The 22,500-nt window shown below is 41.5% G+C and overlaps 1 protein-coding gene across 1 annotated transcript in view; it reads right to left on the bottom strand.

Moving 5' to 3' along the window:
- The window catches only part of LOC135112517 (protein O-mannosyl-transferase TMTC1-like), a 205,578-nt gene that overhangs the window by 113,364 nt on the left and 69,714 nt on the right, over positions 1 to 22,500 (bottom strand). The window contains exon 2 of the mRNA XM_064026932.1: positions 18,374 to 18,972. Coding sequence (XP_063883002.1) covers positions 18,374 to 18,816 — 443 coding nt within the window. The 5' untranslated portion in view covers positions 18,817 to 18,972. The remainder of the gene's footprint in view (positions 1 to 18,373; positions 18,973 to 22,500) is intronic.

The raw sequence follows: 22,500 nt of genomic DNA on the forward strand, positions 1-22,500 counted from the left end.
TTCAGAGAGACGAGTGGAATGCAAAGAGAGGATAATAAACGTAATTTAATTTTCGTGGAGGTAAGGCAGTGGGATGGGATAAGCCAGGAGAAGATAAAGCGGCGTGGAGATGAATGGGTGATGAGTTACGAGTGGCGGTGGTGATGAGGGAGACAAAGAGGAAGGAGAGATGGAAGATGAGTTAGTGATGAGGGAAGATAAGTGAAGTTGCAATAACTGGAGATGAGTGAGATAAGATGGGAGGAGAAGCCATTTGAGGGATGAGTTGCGGAGGTGAGTGAATGAATGGGAATGAGTTATGTGAAAGATTAGATGACCTGTGATGAGTCAAAATGAGTAACTGATGAATATACAAGATAAATGAGTTTAAATTAATGGAAGGGAGCAGCAAGGGAGATGAATGAGATATGAGAGTTAAACAATGAATGAAGGAGAGTTATAAGATGGATTAACGAGTCTGGGATGAGTCAATGAGTAAATATGAATAAAGAAATCGATGAAAGAGAAAAATATCAGCATGGGAAGAGAAAAAAAAATCGTCAAGCGAGGAAAGGGAGACACGGAGATGAGTCACGGCAGGAGATGAGTAAGTAGTGAGAGGGTGAGGATCAAGATGGCGCCGGGTCAGGTCGTTAAGGGCGCGTCGTCCCGCTAATCCGGAACCGGAGGGACGGAAGAGGGTAATTACCGGAGCACTTCGTTAAAAAGGCATTACTGTGTGTGTGTGTGTGTGTGTGTGTGTGTGTGTAGAGAGAGAGAGAGAGAGAGAGAGAGAGAGAGAGAGAGAGAGAGAGAGAGAGAGAGAGAGAGAGAGAGAGAGAGAGAGAGAGAGAGAGAGAGAGAGAGAGAGAGAGAGTCACGAAATGCTTGCAGTCTAGAGAAAAAAAAAATATCACCTCGCATAACTCCTCAAATAACATCTGAATAGAAATACACTTATAATTTTCATCTACAGGAAAGAAAAGCAAATTCACAGTATCTTGGGCACACACACACCCACTTCCACTTGTCCTGGGCTGTTCCCAAGTCACGCACACGTCAAGTAGTGCAAAATGTTCTAATTCGTAAGACAAACATTATTTTACATTTACTTCCATGATAAGAGTTTTTTTTTTTTCAATTACATGATGCTTATTTTTCCTGTCTCATTATGAAGACTATTTTCGTGTTGTTGCTCTCTCTCTCTCTCTCTCTCTCTCTCTCTCTCTCTCTCTCTCTCTCTCTCTCTCCAGAATCCTTTTCATTTTATCTTTCCTCTCCTAGTCTTCACAGTTTCTCGGAAAGTGTCTGTCTTTCCGTGTCTTCAGCTCAACGGAAGTTTTCATGCTGCACAAAATTTTTCCCTTCCCTGGGCTCTCTTTTCCGATACTCCGGCAGTAGTGGAGGACAAACACATTACACAGATTACAAAAGTACATCTCTTCTCCCTTTCATTCCGGCTTTTTTTTTAAATCTATTTTTTTTTTTTTTAATTCCGTTCGTTATAAAAATTCTGGATTCTTTCAACGATGTTTACTGTTTTATACCTCCACGCCATTATTACTTGGATTTTGTACCGAATGTTTTTATCAGTTTATTTCCATCTGGTTTTCCGTGTTTATTGAAATTACTCGATATCTTAGTTTTGTTGAGATAATTTTCGACTTAGTAATTTAATTTGTCACTGTGTTAGATTTGACAGCATTCTCTCTCTCTCTCTCTCTCTCTCTCTCTCTCTCTCTCTCTCTCTCTCTCTCTCTCTCTCTCTCTCTCTCTCTCTCTCTCTCTCATTAGCAACTGTTGTATGTTAGATTAGCTTAAGGGCCGCCACGTATAGCTTAGGGTAGGTCAGGGCTGCCACATATAGACAAACTGGTTTCATGCAGCTTTCCCCATGTTATTAAGCTCTTCAGCTAACTAATTACAATACAATTCACTGATATACTCGTACGTTCACATCAACACGGACCACTCAGGGATATGATTCTAATTGTACTCGTCTACTTAATATTAATCTTCTTATACTGAGGCTTTTTCGTTTCGTGTTTTGGTAAAGGAATAAATACAATAGGAAGTTACCTTAGCAAATAAGACGTTTTCAGTGATGCTAAAGAATGAGAAAATTGTTTATTGATGTAGAATAATGTCTAGATAGAAACAAAACTACAATATTAAATTAAAATCATCGTAACAAAGTCAAATATGTAAGGCACGAAAATCGATCAATATATTTCCATAATTTGACAAAGTATGAAATTCAAAACAAAATAGCTAATGGGGACTAAGATGAATTATTCTCTCGTCCTAAAAAATGGGAGGACTCTTAAATAAAAGGACGCCGAACATTGTTGCAAATTATGGTAATGAAGCTTTCTTGCAAACACTGTGGTAGTAATGTGATGCGTTAATATGTCACTCCTTTCACTGCTATTTTGCTCATCGTTCCTCAGTTTCTAACCACTCTGAGACATCGTTTCTTGCTTTACAGCCAGCCCCAAACATTGTGCTGGCTAGAAATTGAAAAATCTATTATTTTTTTTTATTTCCTTCTTTCTTGTGAATACTTATAAAGATTCCATGCATTGGTTTTAGTGCCCTAAATTGTTGCACATTGCAGTGAAAACGTTAAATGAAACGTCGATGGCTTTGGAAACAAATATTTGTACCAGAACATTTAACAGAAATAAAGAAAGCATCCACTATACCATCACTGCAGAATATTACTAAGAAACGTATAACTAATGCAGAACACAGAACAGGGTTAAGGAAGGAAGTGGAAATATAGGTAATAAAATAAAGATATATGTAATATTAATGCAAAAATAAATATTTTATGAAAATTATGAATAACTCAAATACGAGTCGCTACATGTAGTTCCAACAAAATTAAAATTAAAATTCTAACGATATGAATAATTATCATCTTGCATTAGAAATAAGCAGAAAATGTGAGACAAAAACTTTATGAAAAATTGAACGAATACTTGATAAAAAGTAATGTGAATATTGCTGAATAAGAAAAGGAGAATAAAAGACAAGGGCGGTTTACAAAATGACAGTGAATATCATAGAGAAAAATGAGAGAAAAAGAAAAGAATATTCCATCAAAAAATACGGTGAATACTGTAAAGTAAAAAATACAAGAATACTTGAGAAAAACAATGCACTGGATATTGTTGATACGCAGAAAGAGAAAAAAGAATACAAATGTGAAAACTGAAAAAAAAACAATAAAAAGAAAAAGAAAAAAATATAAGTGTTAGCAAGTAACTGGATGGAAAGATCCACACACACACACACACACACACACACACACACACACATATATATATATATATATATATATATATATATATATATATATATATATATATATATATATATATATATATATATATATATATATATATATATATATATATATATATACACACACACACACACATACATAAGAAATTATTAAAGAAGAGGAAAAACAAATAAGACTTAATAATTAACTGGAGGGAAACACTTAAAAAATGAAATTAATGAAAAAGGAACGAAATAAAGGTTTAAGCAAAAAAAAAAAAAAAAATGCTAGAAAGACTAAATAAAAGAAAATAAAAATATTAGAAAAAAAGGAGAAAAATGAATAAAAGTCTGAGCGGCAAACAAGAAATAAACTATAAAGCGAGAAAGAAAAAGTAAGTCACACAAAAGCCAGCTCAGTGAAGCCAGAGAGCCGGAGAGGTGTAGGTACCCGACGAGTAATCCCATTTTCCTCTCTGCTGAATATATCAAGTTGGGAAGGGACGGTACCTACTTCCCCCGACCTCCCTCCCCCTCCTCACCCTGTGTGAAAGCAGCGCTGGTGGTGGTGGTGGGGTGGTGGTGGTGGTGGTGGTGGTAGTACGTACTGGTTGGCTAATTCTTTTGTAACAACGTACTAACAAACTACAACAATTTCGCAATTATTCATTTTTTTTTTATGAACGTTCGCGGCGAGACCGGATTGTTTTTGCGAGAGAGAGAAAGAGAGAGAGGGAAACTTTTGGCCAACACTTGCGGCAGGAAATATTTTAAAACCCAGCCCCCGGAAAACGAAACAAACGCGGGAGTGTGAACAATAAAAGTAAAAATTCAAAAAGAGTAATACCGAAACGGAATTCTTCTTATAAATTTCGTTCCCATATTGTTTTCCGATCGTTTCCAGTCCATTCCGGTGCATCGCGGTTCCATTTCATCTTCCTTCATTCGTATCCATTTTCGTTTCGTGTCTTTCCTATTTCATTTCGTTATATTTCTATTTAGTCATTCAGTTAGAAAAATCTCGCTCGGTGTTCGCGCTGGAAAGAACTTTTTGATAAACTTTCTTCCCTCCTCTAGCAGTCACATTATTTAGTATACTCTTTCTTCCTTTCATTTTTCTTTCCTTTCTTAAAATCCTGAGTGCACAATTTTTTTTTTGACGCTTCTGCCATTTCTCTTATATTTTCTAGTAATTCATTTTTCTTCTTCGTTTTGTTCTTTCTCAGCAAAGCGACACTAAACGCCACCACAAGCACTTGCACCCATTCTTGCCCTTCATGTTACTCCTATTTCTCCTCCTCCTACTATTTCTGCATCTCTTCCCTTCATTTCACGCTCCTCCAAATTCCAATAAGCGTTGAAGAACAGATAGTTTTATTTTCTTACTTTTTTTTCTTTGTTTGTTTTCCAACGTGTACAGTTCGATTACATGAGGATCAACAACAACAACGAGAATGATCATGAGTTAAAGAAAAAAAGGCATAATGTTAAAAAATTGCATCAAACGTCCACTTCACTTTGTACTCAGTCCACATAACACAATTTGGTGATTCTGTTTATATTACGAGCGTCATTTGTTTCTCGTGCACGGGAGGGAGGGAGGGGAGAAGAGAGGGAGGGGAGGAGGGAGGAAATGATGACGTCACAGCGAGGAAAGTGAGCCCCCCGCCACTAACCAATCATCTTGCAGAATCCAATATCCGGATCTTGACAGTGGGCGGAGCTTGCCTTCCCCTCCTGACCAATGAGCACACGCTATTCCAGGGTCACCTCATTCCTGCCTTATATTCACAGATAAGACATAGGCAATGATAGATCACCTGACACACAAACAACCGCGTTCAGATAAACTAAGGCTCCACCCCCCGGCCTACGGTTATGTCGTCCTTGACCCGTCCTGGCCTCGCCTCTCCAGTGAATGAAGAGACAGGCGAGGGTAGAGATATGCAATTAATACCGTAATTAATTCATGTGATAATCAATGTCCTGCCAGAATAAAATAAATAAGGAGAGGAATAAAAACTTTCCTTCTCATTCGTCGCTTTGCTGCTTTTCCCAGAATTCCCAATCCAACTTCCCGCGCCGATTCCTCCTCCCAAACCCCCCTTCACCCTCCCCTCCATTCCCCCCACCCGACCATCCCTATACACCCTCACCACCGCTACTCCCACACCCTCCCTGTACCCCAATACCCCCTCCTCCACCAGCTCACCACACTTTCCCCTCTACTACTACCCCACAAACGGCCAGCCTCCTCCCCTCATCTCCCACCCCACTGACCTCCCACTCCTGCCCCACCCAGTCCTACCCCTCCTCCCCCACCAATTAATTTGCAGCTCACAGCTTAGAGGCCGGTGGTGTGGAGTGCAGGGCGACGTAATATTATTAACATTATTTGCGCATTAATAGTATTTTTCTTGAATGATTAATACTATTTTTTTTTATCTATAATTTTATTGCAACGGGAAAAGCAAGTTGGGTGCATCAGCGGAACTTGTCAGTGACGCCTATTTTCTAGACTGGATGCTCTGGTGAGACAAATTCACTGCTGCCTCACACCTGTACTCTGGGGTCATTAGTGCCAACAGGTGAACGAGTGATGAGCGTGGTGGCAGACAAGATGCTGCCTCACCACCTCACATGTGAACACAAATGAAGGACAAACATGCAGACCTGTTGACTCTTATGAGGGTACTACAGGGGTGTTACCAGGGGGAATGCAGTGGAGAGTTTGATGACACGGCGTATAAACTTTACTCAAAATAGTGTTGAGTGAGGAAAGCCATGGGAAGTAAACTCGATTTCAGCAGTTTTGATGTCGTCTCACACTGCAAGCTTGCCTGAATGGCCTCGTCATCTCACTCTTCTCGAGCACAAAGGATTGAAAATGTCTTCGCTCTATTTCATGGCGACAAGCTGGAGGTAAACTTTAATGCGCAATAAAACAAGAAAACACGACAAGAAAACACGATTCTTTTGTGTCTAATGTATGAATTACTGCACACACGTCAAATACTTGCATTATACCTCTTGAAGGCTTTCGCTACAACCTGACACCTGCTTCCTTAATCACAAACCACTCTGACATCTTTTTTCATCTTTATCTCACAGCCATTTGTAACAGTAAACAGGCTACACAATGGAAAATGTATCCCTCTTCCTTCACCCTGACACCTGCTTCCTCAATCACGAGTTTGTGTTCTACAGCCACTTGCAAACACTACACAGGCCACACACAGGGGTATTTGTTCTCATCCTCCCATGTTCCTTTTATTTAGCGGCTTGTCAACATAAAATAGTTTACAGTGCTGTTAGAGTTATAAATTATTACATGTAGCAATGAAAGAGTTTATCACATGTAACAATGAAAGAGTTTATTAAATGTAGCAATGAAACAGTTAAGTCCAATAATAGCGAGACTACTTCATTCCCTCCCCACCCTCCTGGCAAGATCCAATAACTCTTGTATACCTGCACCGCGGCTTTCTGTGGCCTTTAGAAATTATTCAGCGCCCACGCAGTCTCAGCACTGGTTAATATGTTGTAGGCACTAACAAATTAATGCCCATGTTGGTGCGTCTGGGATTCTGCTTCAGTGCTATTATTAATATTTTGCCAGTGTTTGTAAGGAGTTTGATTCCAGGCTATTTCCAGGCAGCTTTGCTATTTTTACTACTACTACAACTGCTGTAGAAAAGAATGAACATATAACCTTTGGAAACATCTTGTAGCATGGAGAAATGAAAGAATGCTAACTATAAGACACCTGTTGACTGCGAGGGGGAATGTATAATTGATTGTACAGTCATGGGATACGTTGTCACAGTTGTCAGTTATGCACAATGGTGATCCTGGCAGTGATCCGCCACAGACAAGCACTGCTGGATGTACTGATCGATTTCAGTACCTCTCTCTCTCTCTCTCTCTCTCTCTCTCTCTCTCTCTCTCTCTCTCTCTCTCTCTCTCTCTCTCTCTCTCTCTCTCTCTCTCTCTCTCTCTCTCTCTCTCTCTGTGTGTGTGTGTGTGTGTGTGTGTGTGTGTGTGTGTGTGTGTGTGTGTGTGTGTGTGTGTGTGTGTGTGTGTGTGTGTGCGCGCGCGCGCGCGTGGCTGTGCGTGTGTAACTGTGCGTGTGCATTCTTTTAAGAGTTTTAATATGATATTGTGAAATGCAATACAGTACAACATATCATATATTAAATATCGTAAGGTTAATTTTAGAAATGTGATTATCAGTATCTAACCAAAGCCTTACCTACAGTCACCAAGTCATGAGAAACCAATCAAATATCTACCTTTATTAATATGCTTCATAAAACTTATGAATTAATATAACACTTGCACAACAATAAGAATATTATAGGAGTAAAAATGTTGTAATAACTTGTCATGACTCAACAGCTGAACACCACAATTGATGACGCCATCACGAAGCGAGTATCTGTGTCGCTTTCACAAATGTTTGTTTTAGTAAACAAAATGGAGTTTTAAATCATCGAAAATTTTGAACTTTTCTGAAAAATATCCGTACTTATTTAATATTGCTAACAACTCCCACTAGAAGTGAAGGATAGGATGAGCTCCATGTCACACAGCAGGACATATATTATTTTCAAAACATTACCGACATGCACACGTCATAAACAGAAGTCTTATAAATAAATCAAATAAAGCTTTACTGTAGTGACAATCGCAGCAGTAGTTCCGCTTAAATGTGAAGGAAGTCAAGGTGTCATGACGGTGCATGCTTAACGAAACTCACCGACAGTGACAACACTTCACGCGGCCTCTGCACCTGTAACACCTGTCATGTCTGGAACGTTATTGCTTATATTTCTTTTTTATTTTTTATTTAGTGTATGTATTTTTATCTTCACCATTGAATGTGACTCAAACAACTTCTCTTCCCTCCTCCTCCTCTTCCTCCTCCTACTATTACTAAAAAAACAGCACAAACAGCATCAAAGTGCTCTAAAGCGTCGCATCACACTGTATACACATCATTATAACAATTAGCATAACATTTTCATTTCAACCGGTGCATTCAACCCAACAACACCCATCATCATCTCACTTCTACTACTACTACTACTTCTACTCGTACTACTTCTACTACTACCATCACCACCGCTGTTACTACTACTACTACTACTACCACTACTACTACCATTACTACTAACAACACCAGCACAAATACAGGAGCAGTACTCGTGAGTGTTGGTGCAAAAATACATCATTACGTACAATAATTAGCATAGCATTGTAATTACCATAAAAATATAACTAAACAGGTCTCACGGGAGGCTGTTAACACAAATAACGGAATAAAAGAGCGGGAGTACATTAACCACTATTAATATCCTTCATAATTATGGAGTTAATATTAGTCTCGTGAAGCGTTATTTGAGGCAATTTATCTGGAAAAAAATAAACACTATGATAACACGCTGCTTTTTCTCACTTGTTGTAAAGAAAATCCAACAAAAAAACTAGGCATCACAATAAAACTGAGAGAGAGAGAGAGAGAGAGAGAGAGAGAGAGAGAGAGAGAGAGAGAGAGAGAGAGAGAGAGAGAGAGAGAGAGAGAGAGAGAGAGAGAGAGAGAGAGAGAGAAACCACATACATCTCACTTCATCACCAGCTAACATGGAATTTTCACCTCTAAACTAACACATTCTGCTCTCCCCCCCACTTCACTACACACATACAAAAACACTCACACCAAAGTAAATAATAATAATAATAATAAAAAAAGGAAAAAAAAAAGGGATGTGGGACGTGCAAGTTAGGGGTGAGGTGTTCCAGACGGACCTAAGGGGAATGTTTAGCGGTAGGCAGGGGCAAGATGGGGCAAGATGGGGGCGACACGACATAGGTCTCTTAAGGCAGAAACAGAGATAAAAGGTAAGAAGATTCATCTCTACGAGGGATATTTATCTTCCTCCTCCTCCTCTTCTTCCTCCCCCTTTCTCAGCCTCATTAAGTTACCAAGGTGTAACCAGCAAGAAGACACAATAAGAGGGAATAAAAAAAATAAAAAGGGAGGTGAAGGAAAATAAAGCAGAGGATTTTTTTTCCCTCTCTCCTCGTGTCTATAGTCTCTAAAAAGGCAGCGAGAGAGAGAGAGAGAGAGAGAGAGAGAGAGAGAGAGAGAGAGAGAGAGAGAGAGAGAGAGAGAGAGAGAGAGAGAGAGAGAGAGAGAGAGAGAGAGGGCAGGTAGAAGGGAAGGGCAATGGTACCAGTGAGACAATATTAAGTGGAAGGGAGGGGGATGGACGGCGCCCCTGAGGCTGCTCGGGGGGCGCGTGGAGGGCCTGGTGGAATTACGACACGATTGGAGGCCCCTTGAGTCTCGGCGAGGGAAAGGAAGGTGTTGAAAGGGAGAGGGAGAAGGAGAGGGAGAGGGAGAGGGAGAGGGAGAGGGAGAGGGTGAAGGAGAGGGAGAGAGGGAGAGGAGTGGAAGGGAGGGAAAGGAAAGTTAGGATAGTGTTTTTTTACCCTTTTTTTTGTTGTGGAATGCTGTGTTTAGTCACTGGTTGTGGTGGTTGTGGTGGTGGTGGTGGTGGTGGTGGTGGTGGTGGTTTTATTTGTTGATGCTGTCACTGGTTTGGTTTGGTGGTTGTAGTTGTTATTGTTGTTATTGTTGCTGTTGTTGTCATAGCCTCTGATTTTTTTATATTTTTATTTTTATTTTATGGTGTTGTTAGTAAAAATACATGTTGCTATTGGTGTAGTACAGAGAGAGAGAGAGAGAGAGAGAGAGAGAGAGAGAGAGAGAGAGAGAGAGAGAGAGAGAGAGAGAGAGAGAGAGAGAGAGAGAGAGAGAGAGAGAGAGAGAGAGAGAGAGAGAGAGAGAGAGAGAGGTCACTAAATCCTTGCAAGAGGTAGAAAAGAACAAATAAAGAAAAAAACGAGAAAAAGGAATGTTAATCAAACAAGGGGAAACTCGTGAAACACACACACACACACACACACACACACACACACACACACACACACACACACACACACACACACACACAATTCCCTTTCACTAAAAAAGACCCACCTATAGCCACTCTCCTCCGACTCCCTTTCCCTTCTCCCTCCTCCCTCCCCTCCAATTTCCCTTCCCTTCTTTCCCCTCTCTTCCCCTCGCTCCACCCCTTCCCTCTATAGGCGAGTAATCCTCCTAACAAAACTAATTACTTTGGGACGTCACTCACATCTTGTCATTTATTTATATTTTGATTAATGTTATGGCCGAGAGAGAGAGAGAGAGAGAGAGAGAGAGAGAGAGAGAGAGAGAGAGAGAGAGAGAGAGAGAGAGAGAGAGAGAGAGAGAGAGAGAGAGAGAGAGAGAGAGAGAGAGAGAGAGAGAGAGAAATATTCTATAAAATGAGAACGAAAAAAATAATTGCATCATGTAATAAACAAAATATATATATAATCCCTGAACATGAGCAAATGTAAAATAATAATAAATGTGCTATACAAACTAACACACTGGGCATTACTAACGTGGGAGTGACGCAGGAGCAGCACAAGGTAGGTGGGAGTGGGAGGAGAAAAAATAACACAAGACTGATGGGAGAGGCAGAAATAGAAAATATGAGAGTGACTGATGGAGAAACGAGAGAGAGAGAGAGAGAGAGAGAGAGAGAGAGAGAGAGAGAGAGAGAGAGAGAGAGAGAGAGAGAGAGAGAGAGAGGTGGGAGTAGATGGGAGGAACATAAGGTAAATGGGAGCGCTTGGAAGTGTTTAAGACTCTGCATATTAAGTAAAAGGCGTATTTTCATGTAAAGGTTATGTAAGGTGATCAATTTTGTCTTCCTTTATTCACCGACTGCAAGTATTTAAAGAGTTTAAGATCTCTCTCTCTCTCTCTCTCTCTCTCTCTCTCTCTCTCTCTCTCTCTCTCTCTCTCTCTCTCTCTCTCTCTCTCTCTCTCTCCTTCCACCACACACACACACACACGACAAGAGCGGCCACAATTTACAATAAGCACCTCAAATAAACAAACATAATAACAACTAGGCGGTAAGACACCTGCCGCTACGGTCTCCAGTGTGTGTGTGTGTGTGTGTGTGTGTGTGTGTGTGTGTGTGTGTGTGTGTGTGTGTGTGTGTGTGTGTAGGCAGAAGGGAGGCGAGAGGACGAGAAGAGCTTACTGCTGATCCTCCGTCTGTCCTCCCCGACCCTTTCCCTTCGTGTCCCGCTAATACCAGGGAGCATTTAAGCCTGCTCTCCAGACAAGATCTACCCCTGGTCACATCACGCTGAAGGCACGATACTTCCGCCACACGTTCACTTCTTAATTGTGCCGCTGTCCATAAATAATGTACCGGTAATCACACCCCTGCCTCACTAACACTGTGATACGGTGGGCAGGGGAACTGAAATATTGACAGTTTGATGCATTATTTCTTTCGGGAGGAGTAAAATAGCGTTTTTTCTTCCCTTTTTGTAAATTTTCTACTCATGTGTAATTCAAGGTATATTGCTAGCTTCTCTAACCTTCTCTGCATAATAGTATTTACAGTATTCATCATTGTATAACTAACTTGAATCTAATTACAGTCTAAGAACGTCTCTCTCTCTCTCTCTCTCTCTCTCTCTCTCTCTCTCTCTCTCTCTCTCTCTCTCTCTCTCTCTCTCTCTCTCTCTCTCACTGAAATCTAGGTATGATGAAGTTACATCCATTTATTTTTTTTTTCGTCTGTTTTTCTCAATCCTTCCTCCCTCCAGAGTTGGTTGATAAGCTTATGTTCGCAATGATATTATTTCCTCCATTGACCACACACACACACACACACACACACACACACACACACACACACACACACACTACTCTCAACTTTGTCATTTTACCAATCATAAGCATCAGTACAGGTCTCTCTGTATGGTATACATTTGGTGTTTCCCTTTATTGATATACTTGATCTCTTGGCAAACTGAAAGTCCTGGTATACCTCAGTTCAAATAAGAATCAAATAATGAGCCAATCTCCATTCACGAAAAGATCTAAGTACGAGACATCAACGTTCATCAGTGTTCTCGAGTATTATTTACCCGTACTGAAGATTTACTGAACAAAACCCTTAACTTTTATACTTAAGTATTTATCCTTATACTGTAGTAAGAGAAGCATGATGAAATAGACTTCTGAGAATGTAAAAGTTTATTCTTGTTTGAAATCCCTCGTAACAGTAAGTATCCAATTTACCCTTATTTAACAGTAAGAACAGCGTGATGAAATAAAGTGAACTCCTGAGGATCTAAAGGTCTTGTCTGAAATCTCCCGTAACCATCCCGAGGCAGCTGAAGCAAGCCTGACACGCGACAAGGATCTTGAAGACACCCGCAACATTTTCTTCCCATTGGCAGCAAACCCTCTGGCGTATTGTCTTGTGTTCCTTCACGATTGGGGCGCTGCACTCGTAACCTATTCACCCTCCGCTCTAACGTCCAGTGCCGCCTGCGTCGCCACCAGAGCGAAAGTGCTTTTGACATTATGCCTCAGCAAAGCAGGAGGATATAAGGCTCTGCTATAATGATTCCCCGTGAAAGAAGTAATGTATCGGAGACTCGTGTCGCCGCTCACTTCACCGTCACCGCTACTATCTCTGGCTTGTATCGTGCTGCGTAGCTGTGTTTTTGTGCCTCCAGATTAGGCCTCGGCTAAGTAAGAATACCTAATGTTCTACTATGATTCATCGTGAAGGAAGGAATGCTTGGTACCACAGACATTTCGCCGCCCACTTCACCGTCACCGACCCTGGCTTGTGTAGTGTTGCGTCACTGTGTTTGTTTTGAGCCTCCAGTGCTTTCATTTTATATACCTGGGGAAGACTCGTCCAGCCAACCCTGCTCTGCCTCCGTGCATGGGCCAGCGAGGTGGTTCACAGAGGGTACAGTAGCTTTTGAACTCCACTCGTTTTCTCTACATACCAGTCCAGGATTTTAAACGTTTTACCGAAAAAAATCTTGCAACAAAAATGCCAACTAATTTCTGACGACCTTTGACATTTAATTAAGGTAATCCTAAATATCTTTTTTTTTCTATTTTTCATCAAAAAGTTATATATATTTTCATTCTTTCCTTCACCCACATCGCTCTATTGTCAACTCTTATATTTCCAAGTTGTTTTCCTTAAAGTTTTCCTAAAAAATTCAACCATGAACACTTTCGGAATTTTTCTCTTTTACCCAACAATTCTTTTTTTTTTTTTCACGGGAAAGCTGTGGGTATATTTCTCTGCCTTCCTGCTTCACCATTTCCTGCAGGTGGATTGTTTTAAAAGAGAAGCATGAAGACACTACGAATTTAACTAACTTTAGTCTATCTGAAACTCTTACTTTTCTATTCTTTTTTTTTTTCATAGAATTTAACGCCTTGTTGGTTTTATTTTATTTTTTTTCCGTGACGGTGACTGCGTGCGAATTGGAAGTACGATGAACTAGAATTAAGCAAATGAAAACTGTAAAAATAATAAAAAGACAAAACCACACAGCTAGAACAGACGAAAAGGAAACTAGGTTAAGAAATGAAGTTACAAAATATAGTGAGCGTTAACTTTACCGAATGTGAAAGTGAGGTGATGTGGCAGCGGGACAGGGAGTAGAGAGGGCATGGCTGGGGCGCAATGGTGGATGGGAGTGAAGGTGAAGGGCTGGGGTGAGGAGCCTGCGTGATGTGGTGAGGCTGTAAGCTGGAGGTGTCTGGTGCCATTATATCTTAGCAAGTAATGTTTCATGCACTGCTTGGTGACTAATGTACGAGGAAGTATCTTGACATGTATACTTTCACCTCAATATCTATTACTCTTAGTTAATAAATAAATCAATAAATTTATATAAAACCATGAAATAAAGAAATAATGAATGAATAATAACAATGATAGTAAAGGTTTGAAATGCTGTAGACAATGAAGGCAATAGTATGGGTAGCAGTGAAAGAAATAAGCAATACGTAACGAAGAAGCAGCTAGGAATCTAACCCACGGCAGGGCACTCACGGCACACGGGACTGCCAATCAGGCCATGACCATCCTGCCGCTACAACATCACTGCTCCCAGGACATCCCGTGCCCTTCTTCAGGTGGCTCAGGGCTGCCCCTCGTGTCGGTTACAGCCATTATCCCAAGTAAACAATCAGCGCACGACCTAACGGCCCCGGTCTTGTCTCTCCCCTCTGTTACTCGCCGCTTCCCCGCTTCACACTAAGCCACTTCACTTTACTTTACTGTTATGGTTTATTCCCTGTTTTGTTCGTGTTTGTAACTATGGAGACCAAACAATTAGTGGGGAGGGGATGCGTGTCTGTGACCCTTGCGTGGCTTACGGACCGAGGGAGAGCAAGAAAGGACACGTACTGACCTTCACTGTCCCCAAAATAACCCAGCGTTGAGGACACGAAGGAATACAAAGGATGAACAAGAATCAGTACATAGATCCGTTTGGCTTTTTGGTATTTTGTGTATTTTTCTGTGTGATAAACTAAAACTAGGTCATGTAAAGTGAGATAGTAGAGATAAAGGGGTTTTAACTGTGTGTGTGTGTGTGTGTGTGTGTGTGTGTGTGTGTGTGTGTGTGTGTGTGTGTGTGTGTGTGTGTGTGTGTGTGTGTGTGTGTGTGTGTGTGTGTTCCTGGCTTAATCTGGGTTTGATAAAAAAAAAGTAAAATTTGCAACGCGCCTGATAATTTGTATGATGCTGCAAAAACAATATGGATTTTATAATTTGTATCTTTTTAGTACAGTAGTCCCAGCATGATTTTTTATCGCATATATACATTTTTTTTTTGTAACATAATACTGCGTCCAACTGGTGAAAAAGAAAAAAAAATGGCTGAAATAAATAAACAAATATTCACGCACACACACACACACACACACACACACACACACACACACACACACACGCCAATAAATCGAAAAGAGGCATCTGTAACAACATCAATAATGACAACAATAATAATAATAATAGCAGTAGTAGTAGTAGTAGTAGTAGTAGTAGTAGTAGTAGTAGTAGTAGTAGTAGTAGTAGTAGTAGCAGTAGCAGCAATAATAATAATAATAATAATAATAATAATAATAATAATAATAATAATAATAATAATAACAATGAGAAAAAGAAGAAAATGAGAAGAACGAGAACATAAATAAAAATAATAATAATAATTATAAAATAATAATAATGATAATAATAATAATAATAATAATAATAATAATAATAATAATAATAATAAAATAATAATAATAATAAATAATAATAATAATAATAATAATAATAATAAAATAATAATAATAATAACAATAACAAAAATAATAATAATAATAATAATAGTAATAATAATAATCACAAAATAATAATAATAACAATAATAATAATAATCATAAAATAATAATAATAATAATAATAATAATAATAATAATAATTATAAAATAATAACAATAATAATAATCATAAAATGATAATAATAATAATAATAATAATAATAATAATAATAATAATAATAATAATAATAATAATAATAATCATAAAATAAAGATAATAATAATAATAAAGAAAAAGAAGAAGAAAAAGAAGAACCAGAAGAACAAGAACAAGAAGAAGAAAAGAAGAAAAAGAACAACAACAGCAGCAACAACAAAAACTAATTTGAATAAAAGCAAAATACTACAACAAACCCTTAAACCAAACTATGCACCTGTCTAATTAACTTTCCACCCTCTCCCTGTTCTTGCTTACCTGTACACAGTTGCACACTTCTCCCCCTGGACCCGCCGCCCGCCGCGTCTTCCTGTCTATTTACGGAGTGCCTCACTAATCGCGCCAAATTGACACACGCACTCAAGCCAGACACATGTCGCCTAAGGAATTAATGAGCAGAATCGTGAAGGGTGTGCGCTTCTGCTACCTGCTTGTGAGACGCGGGTGATGGCGCAGAAGCAAGAGGAGGAGGAGGAGGAGGAGGAGGAGAGGGATCAAGGTGACATGATGAAGATGAAGATAATGAAGACAAAGAAGTGAGGAGAAGAAGAAGAAGAAGAAGAAGAAGAAGAAGAAGAAGAAGAAGAAGAAGGAGAAGAAGATCATTCACACACACACACACACACACACACACACACACACACACACACTCAACCAACATGTTTTCCCTATGGCGATGTGAGAAATCTGAAACTGCCAGTAGTGGTGGTGGTGAGCAGTGAGGCAGGCAGCGGGCGGGCAGGCAGGCAGGCAGGCGGGCGGCAGACGAAGCGATGCGTTCCGAACCAAATGATTTTCACGGTCAAAAGAATTAATCTCCCTCCGAACCCAGCGCTGTTTTAATATTTGATGCGCTACACAAGATTGGCTGGCCATTGAAGGCGCGATATTGCCACGCTCACAATTTCCAGGCAACGGACGGCGCGGAGACAACCCACCGCCGGCGACTCACGGACAAGGACGCGGCAACAAGGGCGGCATCAACCATCGTGCGAGTGTCAAATAAGCCACGTGATAAATTCCCGTCAAAGCTTCGCCTCCAGTCATCGCAGGTTTGATTTGTGGGCGATCCGATGTTGGCAGGACGGCAGGCTTTGTGAGTGAAGAGAGGGGGTGGGGGGAGGGGAGAAGGCGGGTGGTGGTGCGTGTAGATTCGGGACCATATTCTGTGAAACACTTCAGTCCACACGTCGATTACTTTCAAAAGCCTCCAGTTGCAAGTCACACGGGCTTTTCTGGGTTTTTTTTTTTTTTAAGGTTCTGGTGACAGATGAACAAGATTTGTACATTATCAACAGGGGAAACACTACTGACGATCCGGTTAATAATTTTGTGACCTTTGAAAATCGTCGTGATAGGAGAACAAAGCGTTTCTGAATACGGACCTTGGCTGTGTGGGGTCTCTGCGGTACACACGGTAAAAAGTATCGGTGCACAGGGGGTCCGATGCCTACAGTAAACATTTGAGCAACCGCTGATGTTGTGGAAGGGTTGGCATGCCTGGCTACGGCTTGTTCAGAAAGATTTGAACCACTCAGCGACTGTTTCATAACTGTTTCATAACTTCGATCTTAAAGCATGCCATAGACTGCCAAGAATTTCAAGTGGTTAGCTTCGTATCATGGTCATGCCAGTCACCATGGATACATTACAGGCGACACGCTGGGCTGTCGTGGCCCTTCATGCTGGGGTTGCTGCAGAGCTACCGACGTGTATTAAGTCGTCCACTGCTTTTCACTATCCTTCGTTCCGCTGTGTTAGAATTATTCGTGCATGTAGTCCACCGATACTTTTTTCACCGTTTGTACGTGTCGACTAAGAAAAACACGCGTCCCTCACCACCACCACCACCCCCACAGCAGCAGCAGCACCACCACCACCACCAGCGCCACCGTGCGAGTGTACCCGATTCTCACACTTTCCCATTAATGATATTTTCAATTCGGATTTAATCTACCAATGAGGACCAGCTCGCATTTTCTCGCTGGACTAACTTAATTATTTATCCATTTATCCACATTCCCACCCGGTCTTCCCTCCCTAGCCCCTGCCTACAGTAATAGGGTGACAGTTCTAAGACAGCTAGCATTACCATATTCGTCGGGACGCTGAAACTAGACTAAGATGGTGGCGGGCGGGCGGACAAGCAGGCGGAGAGGCTGTGGAGGGTTGCGTTGGCCAGATGGATGCAGTGAGGAGGGCACGCGGTCACTAGGGACATTGTTTAGGGAGGTACAAAGGGTGACGGTCGATATCAATGGAAGATCCTCACGAACTCCTATGGCGCGAGTACCAATAACTGGCGTGAAGGAGGCAGAAGAGATGTGGCGAGAGGTCTTCAAGTGGATGAGGAAAAGATCAAGCGAGAAGTGCCAATTTGCGATGCTGAATATGGGACCATCCCCACCTGCTGTGCACCTCATTACCGTATACACTGGTGGTCACAAGCTCAGTAACTAAGCATTCACCTCCCACGTAATTTGTGTTTGCTCTACTCTCACTCCTCCGGTGCACAGTCTCTTCACAAAACCCACCAACTAACTGAAACTAAATAGATCAGAGAACTTAAAGACAAAGTACGTAAATGATATACTTTACTCGACTACTGACCGTGACTAAGCGTGAGTGGGTCTTACCTGAAGGAGAGGATGGTGAGGGGGCGGTAGGACTTGTGCGAGAGCGGATCTGACATGGGCTTGCCCCAGTAGTCGTTGAAGAACACGTGCGACACCGGGTTGGTCCCCAGCACGTCCGGGTTGGTCTTAATGGCACTCACGTCGTCATGCACGAAGTCCCCCGTCAGGCCGTTCACGTACACCAGCACCCCGGCGAGCCACACTGTCAGATACACCCACGTGGGGGGCGGCTCCTCCCCCTCCCCGCCATCCTCCTCCCTGTACGAGGAGGAGGAGGAAGACGAGGACGAGGAGAACGACGTGGAGGACACAGACTTATTCCTCCGTCTGGGTGAGCAGTGACACGCCGTCAGACACCCCGAGGCGCCCTCCACGTGGCTCCTGGACACCCGCGGAGGGAGCCACAGCGCCGTCCCTGCGCCACAACTCTTGGAGGGCAGCATGTCAGCGCACCACGCCCTCACGCACACGGGTACACATGGGTAACACGCAAGCACACGCACACACTGGCACTACACTGTCGCCACCTCCTCCTCCCCAGTGGCCGCGACTTCCAGCACCATCCCCGCGGGCACCCCGGCTACTGCTGCTCCCGGCGCCTGTGGGGGAGAGAAGAGGGGTGAGGGGGAGCCAAACACGAGGCTGAGGAGATTGAGTTTAGACATGAAAGGCAACATTGTAACAATCGACCCCCTGCTCTCATTTTCTTCTTCCTCGTCCTCCTTCTCCACCTTCTTATATCATTGCTTCTCTTGCTATGTTTACTACTATTACTACAAGTACTACTACTACTACTACTTCTACTACTTCTACCACAATCGATTACTAGTACATCGTTATCGCCACTTCCACTACAACAATAAACCGAGGCATTAAAAATTACAGCCTCGCACAACAACGCAATCACCAGGAAGCGCCATCAGTAATCCACAAAACACAAGGCACGTGACACCAACTCAATAAATCGATAGCCTTCAATTACGCTTTTATAAATCCGAGGAGAGCATTACACAGTACACACGAAGTTAAGTTATCGTAAATTAGACGAGGCAAGTACCCCCACGTGCTGGACTAGTAAGTCAAACCTGTGGAGAGCAACGGACATGTAGCGCCATCTAAGAGAGGTGAGGAAAACTAAACCTCCAAACCGAAGGGTACACTTGAAAATTATGGATTGCTTCGTTTGAAAGTGACATATGATCAGTAACGAAATATTTGACAAAAGGACGAAAACAAAAATTACATAAAGGGACAATATCGGCACAGATCGGGAGAAGAAAGGCGCTTCTGTCGTCCTGACACGATTCACAACACGAGACAAAGGAAGACAATGGAAGATCAATTACTAAAGCACCACATTCAATAGATCTATACGATGACGTTCACACACACACACACACACACTCTCACACACACACACACACAGACACACACACACACACACTAAAACAACGTAATATTATTCGGAAAAGGAAAAGACGGGTAAAGAAAATGAAATATATACCCAACACATTTTCGCGCAGTAAGAAAAATATAACTAAACAAATTAAAAAAACAAGAAAAAAATCATTAAGACTTTCCCAGAACTAAGGAAATGTAATCAACATAACACAGGAAGTAAAATTAATACAAATATAATTAAAAAAAAACTCATGATATAAAAAAAATATACACATGAAACATAAAATATAAACACAGAATTATGCTGTGAGAGAGAGAGAGAGAGAGAGAGAGAGAGAGAGAGAGAGAGAGAGAGAGAGAGAGAGAGAGAGAGAGAGAGAGAGAGAGAGAGAGAGAGAGAGAGAGAGAGAGAGAGAGAGAGAGAGAGAGAGAGAGAGAGAGAGAGAGAGAGAGAGAGAGAGAGAGAGAGAGAGAGAGAGAGAGAGAGAGAGAGAGAGAGAGAGAGAGAGAGAGAGAGAGAGAGAGAGAGAGAGAGAGAGAGAGAGAGAGAGAGAGAGAGAGAGAGAGAGAGAGAGAGAGAGAGAGAGAGAGAGAGAGAGAGAGAGAGAGAGAGAGAGAGAGAGAGAGAGAGAGAGAGAGAGAGAGAGAGAGAGAGAGAGAGAGAGAGAGAGAGAGAGAGAGAGAGAGAGAGAGAGAGAGAGAGAGAGAATGAATCGACTAATCTCTAAATTATAGATCCAGATTCAGGCAAGTAAAAAAAAAAAGAAAAAAAAAAGAAAAATGAAAAAATCTGACACGAAATAAATAACTCCAAGAGGCGGAGGTAATTCATAACGGAAGAGGAGGAGGAGGAGGAGGAGGAGGAGGAGGAGGAGGAAAAAACATCTTGAGAAATGAGGAAATGAACATAGAGAAAGGAGAAGACTTCCAAACTAAACGAGCGAGAAGAAGAAGAAGAAGAAGAAGAAGAAGAAGAAGAAGAAGAAGAAGAAGAAGAAGAAAAAAAAAGAAGAAGAGATGAAGAAAAAAGAAAAACATTGATAATTACGAGGGTGAATGGGAGAAAAGAGAGAACAAAGAAGAAAGACTACCAAGAAGAAAAAAACAAGAAAAGAAAAAGAAAGAGAAAAAGAAAGAGAAGAGAAGAGAAGAGAAGAGAAGAGAAGAGAAAACATACTGCCAGATCTAAGGCTCACTGGCCACGATAAAGACATTCTACAATCCTCCTCCTCCTCCTCCTCCTCCTCCTCCTCCTCCTCATCTGTTCTTCTTTCTTCTTTTACCTCATTTTTCTTCTTATACTATTATTTTTCTGCTCCCTTTTGTTTCTTGTTTTTTTCTTTCTCCTTGTTTCTCATTCTCTTCTTATTTTTACTCTTTCTTTTTGGTCTTCCTCCTAATTCTCCACCTGTTCTTCTTTCTTCTTTTCCTACTTCATTTACTCTTCTCATTTTTCAGTTCCTACTAGTCCATTTATTCTTTCTTCTTTTTCTTCTTCCTCCCTGTCCTCCTGTTATGCTTCTAATTTTTCTGGCTTTCTCCTCCTCTTCCTCCTCCTCCTACCTTCCCTCCATATGTTCTACTTTCCTTCCCTTATTCCTACTTCTTCTTTCCTCCTCTAGTCACACCCTCTCTATCATCAGTACAATAAACACCATACAACATACACACCAATACATTAACTACGCAAACATACACTTCTTTCACGTATCCCTTCTAAGGCAAGCATTCAAAAACACTCCGATCTATCCCCACGACTATTTTCAAAGGTTACATAGATGATTAGTAGGATTCTCAAGAGCGTTTCTCTTTTCAGTAATGTAGAAATCGTTTTAATGTGTTACTAGAGCCATAAACGACATTTAATACGCGTGTAACGTTAACTAAAAGCCTTTTGAATGTAGTGGAGGTGCGGAGAAACATTTCAGAAGACGCTCCTAAGACTAACCACCACACACAGACACACACACACACACACACACATACACGAGGTCACCAGCTGTGGCCCCGAGATCCCCGCAGCCTCCCATCCGCGGCAGCTGGTGCGGGGTGAAGGGAAAACCTGGCCGACTCCACCAGCTGGCCAGAAGTCACCTTTTTCCCACGCCAGACCGCCTCAGAAATTTGGGTTGAAGAGAAAAATATTGACGAAGTGTGTGTGTGTGTGTGTGTGTGTGTGTGTGTGTGTGTGTGTGTGTGTGTGTGTGTGTGTGTGTGTGTGTGTGTGTGTGTGTGTGTGTGAGAGAGAGAGAGAGAGAGAGAGAGAGAGAGAGAGAGAGAGAGAGAGAGAGAGAGAGAGAGAGAGAGAGAGAGAGAGAGAGAGAGAGAGAGAGAGAGAGAGAGAGCAGACCAAAAACTAGGCAGACCAAAAAAACAAAAACAAAAACAAAAAACGGAAGAAAAAAACACAAACAGAGAAACACACACACACACACACACACACACACACACACACACACACACACACACACACTAGCAGATACTGAACAAAAAGAGAACAAATACGTAGAGGCAATGAAAGGGAAGGAAGGAAAAGGAAAGAGAAAAGGGAGAGAAAGAGAGAGAAAGACTGTGAAAAAAACAAAAATGCAGAGAGGGTAGAAAAGGAATAAAACGAGGAGAAAGGAGGAGGAGAAAATGGGGAGAAAGAGGGTGGTGAAAAGGAGGAGGAAGAGGTGAAGGAGGGAAGGGATGCAGGAAATGGCAAGGAAGGAGAAAGGAATAAA

This window comes from Scylla paramamosain, chromosome 24, assembly GCF_035594125.1.
Source record: "Scylla paramamosain isolate STU-SP2022 chromosome 24, ASM3559412v1, whole genome shotgun sequence".
NCBI classification, from domain to species: Eukaryota; Metazoa; Arthropoda; class Malacostraca; order Decapoda; family Portunidae; genus Scylla; species Scylla paramamosain.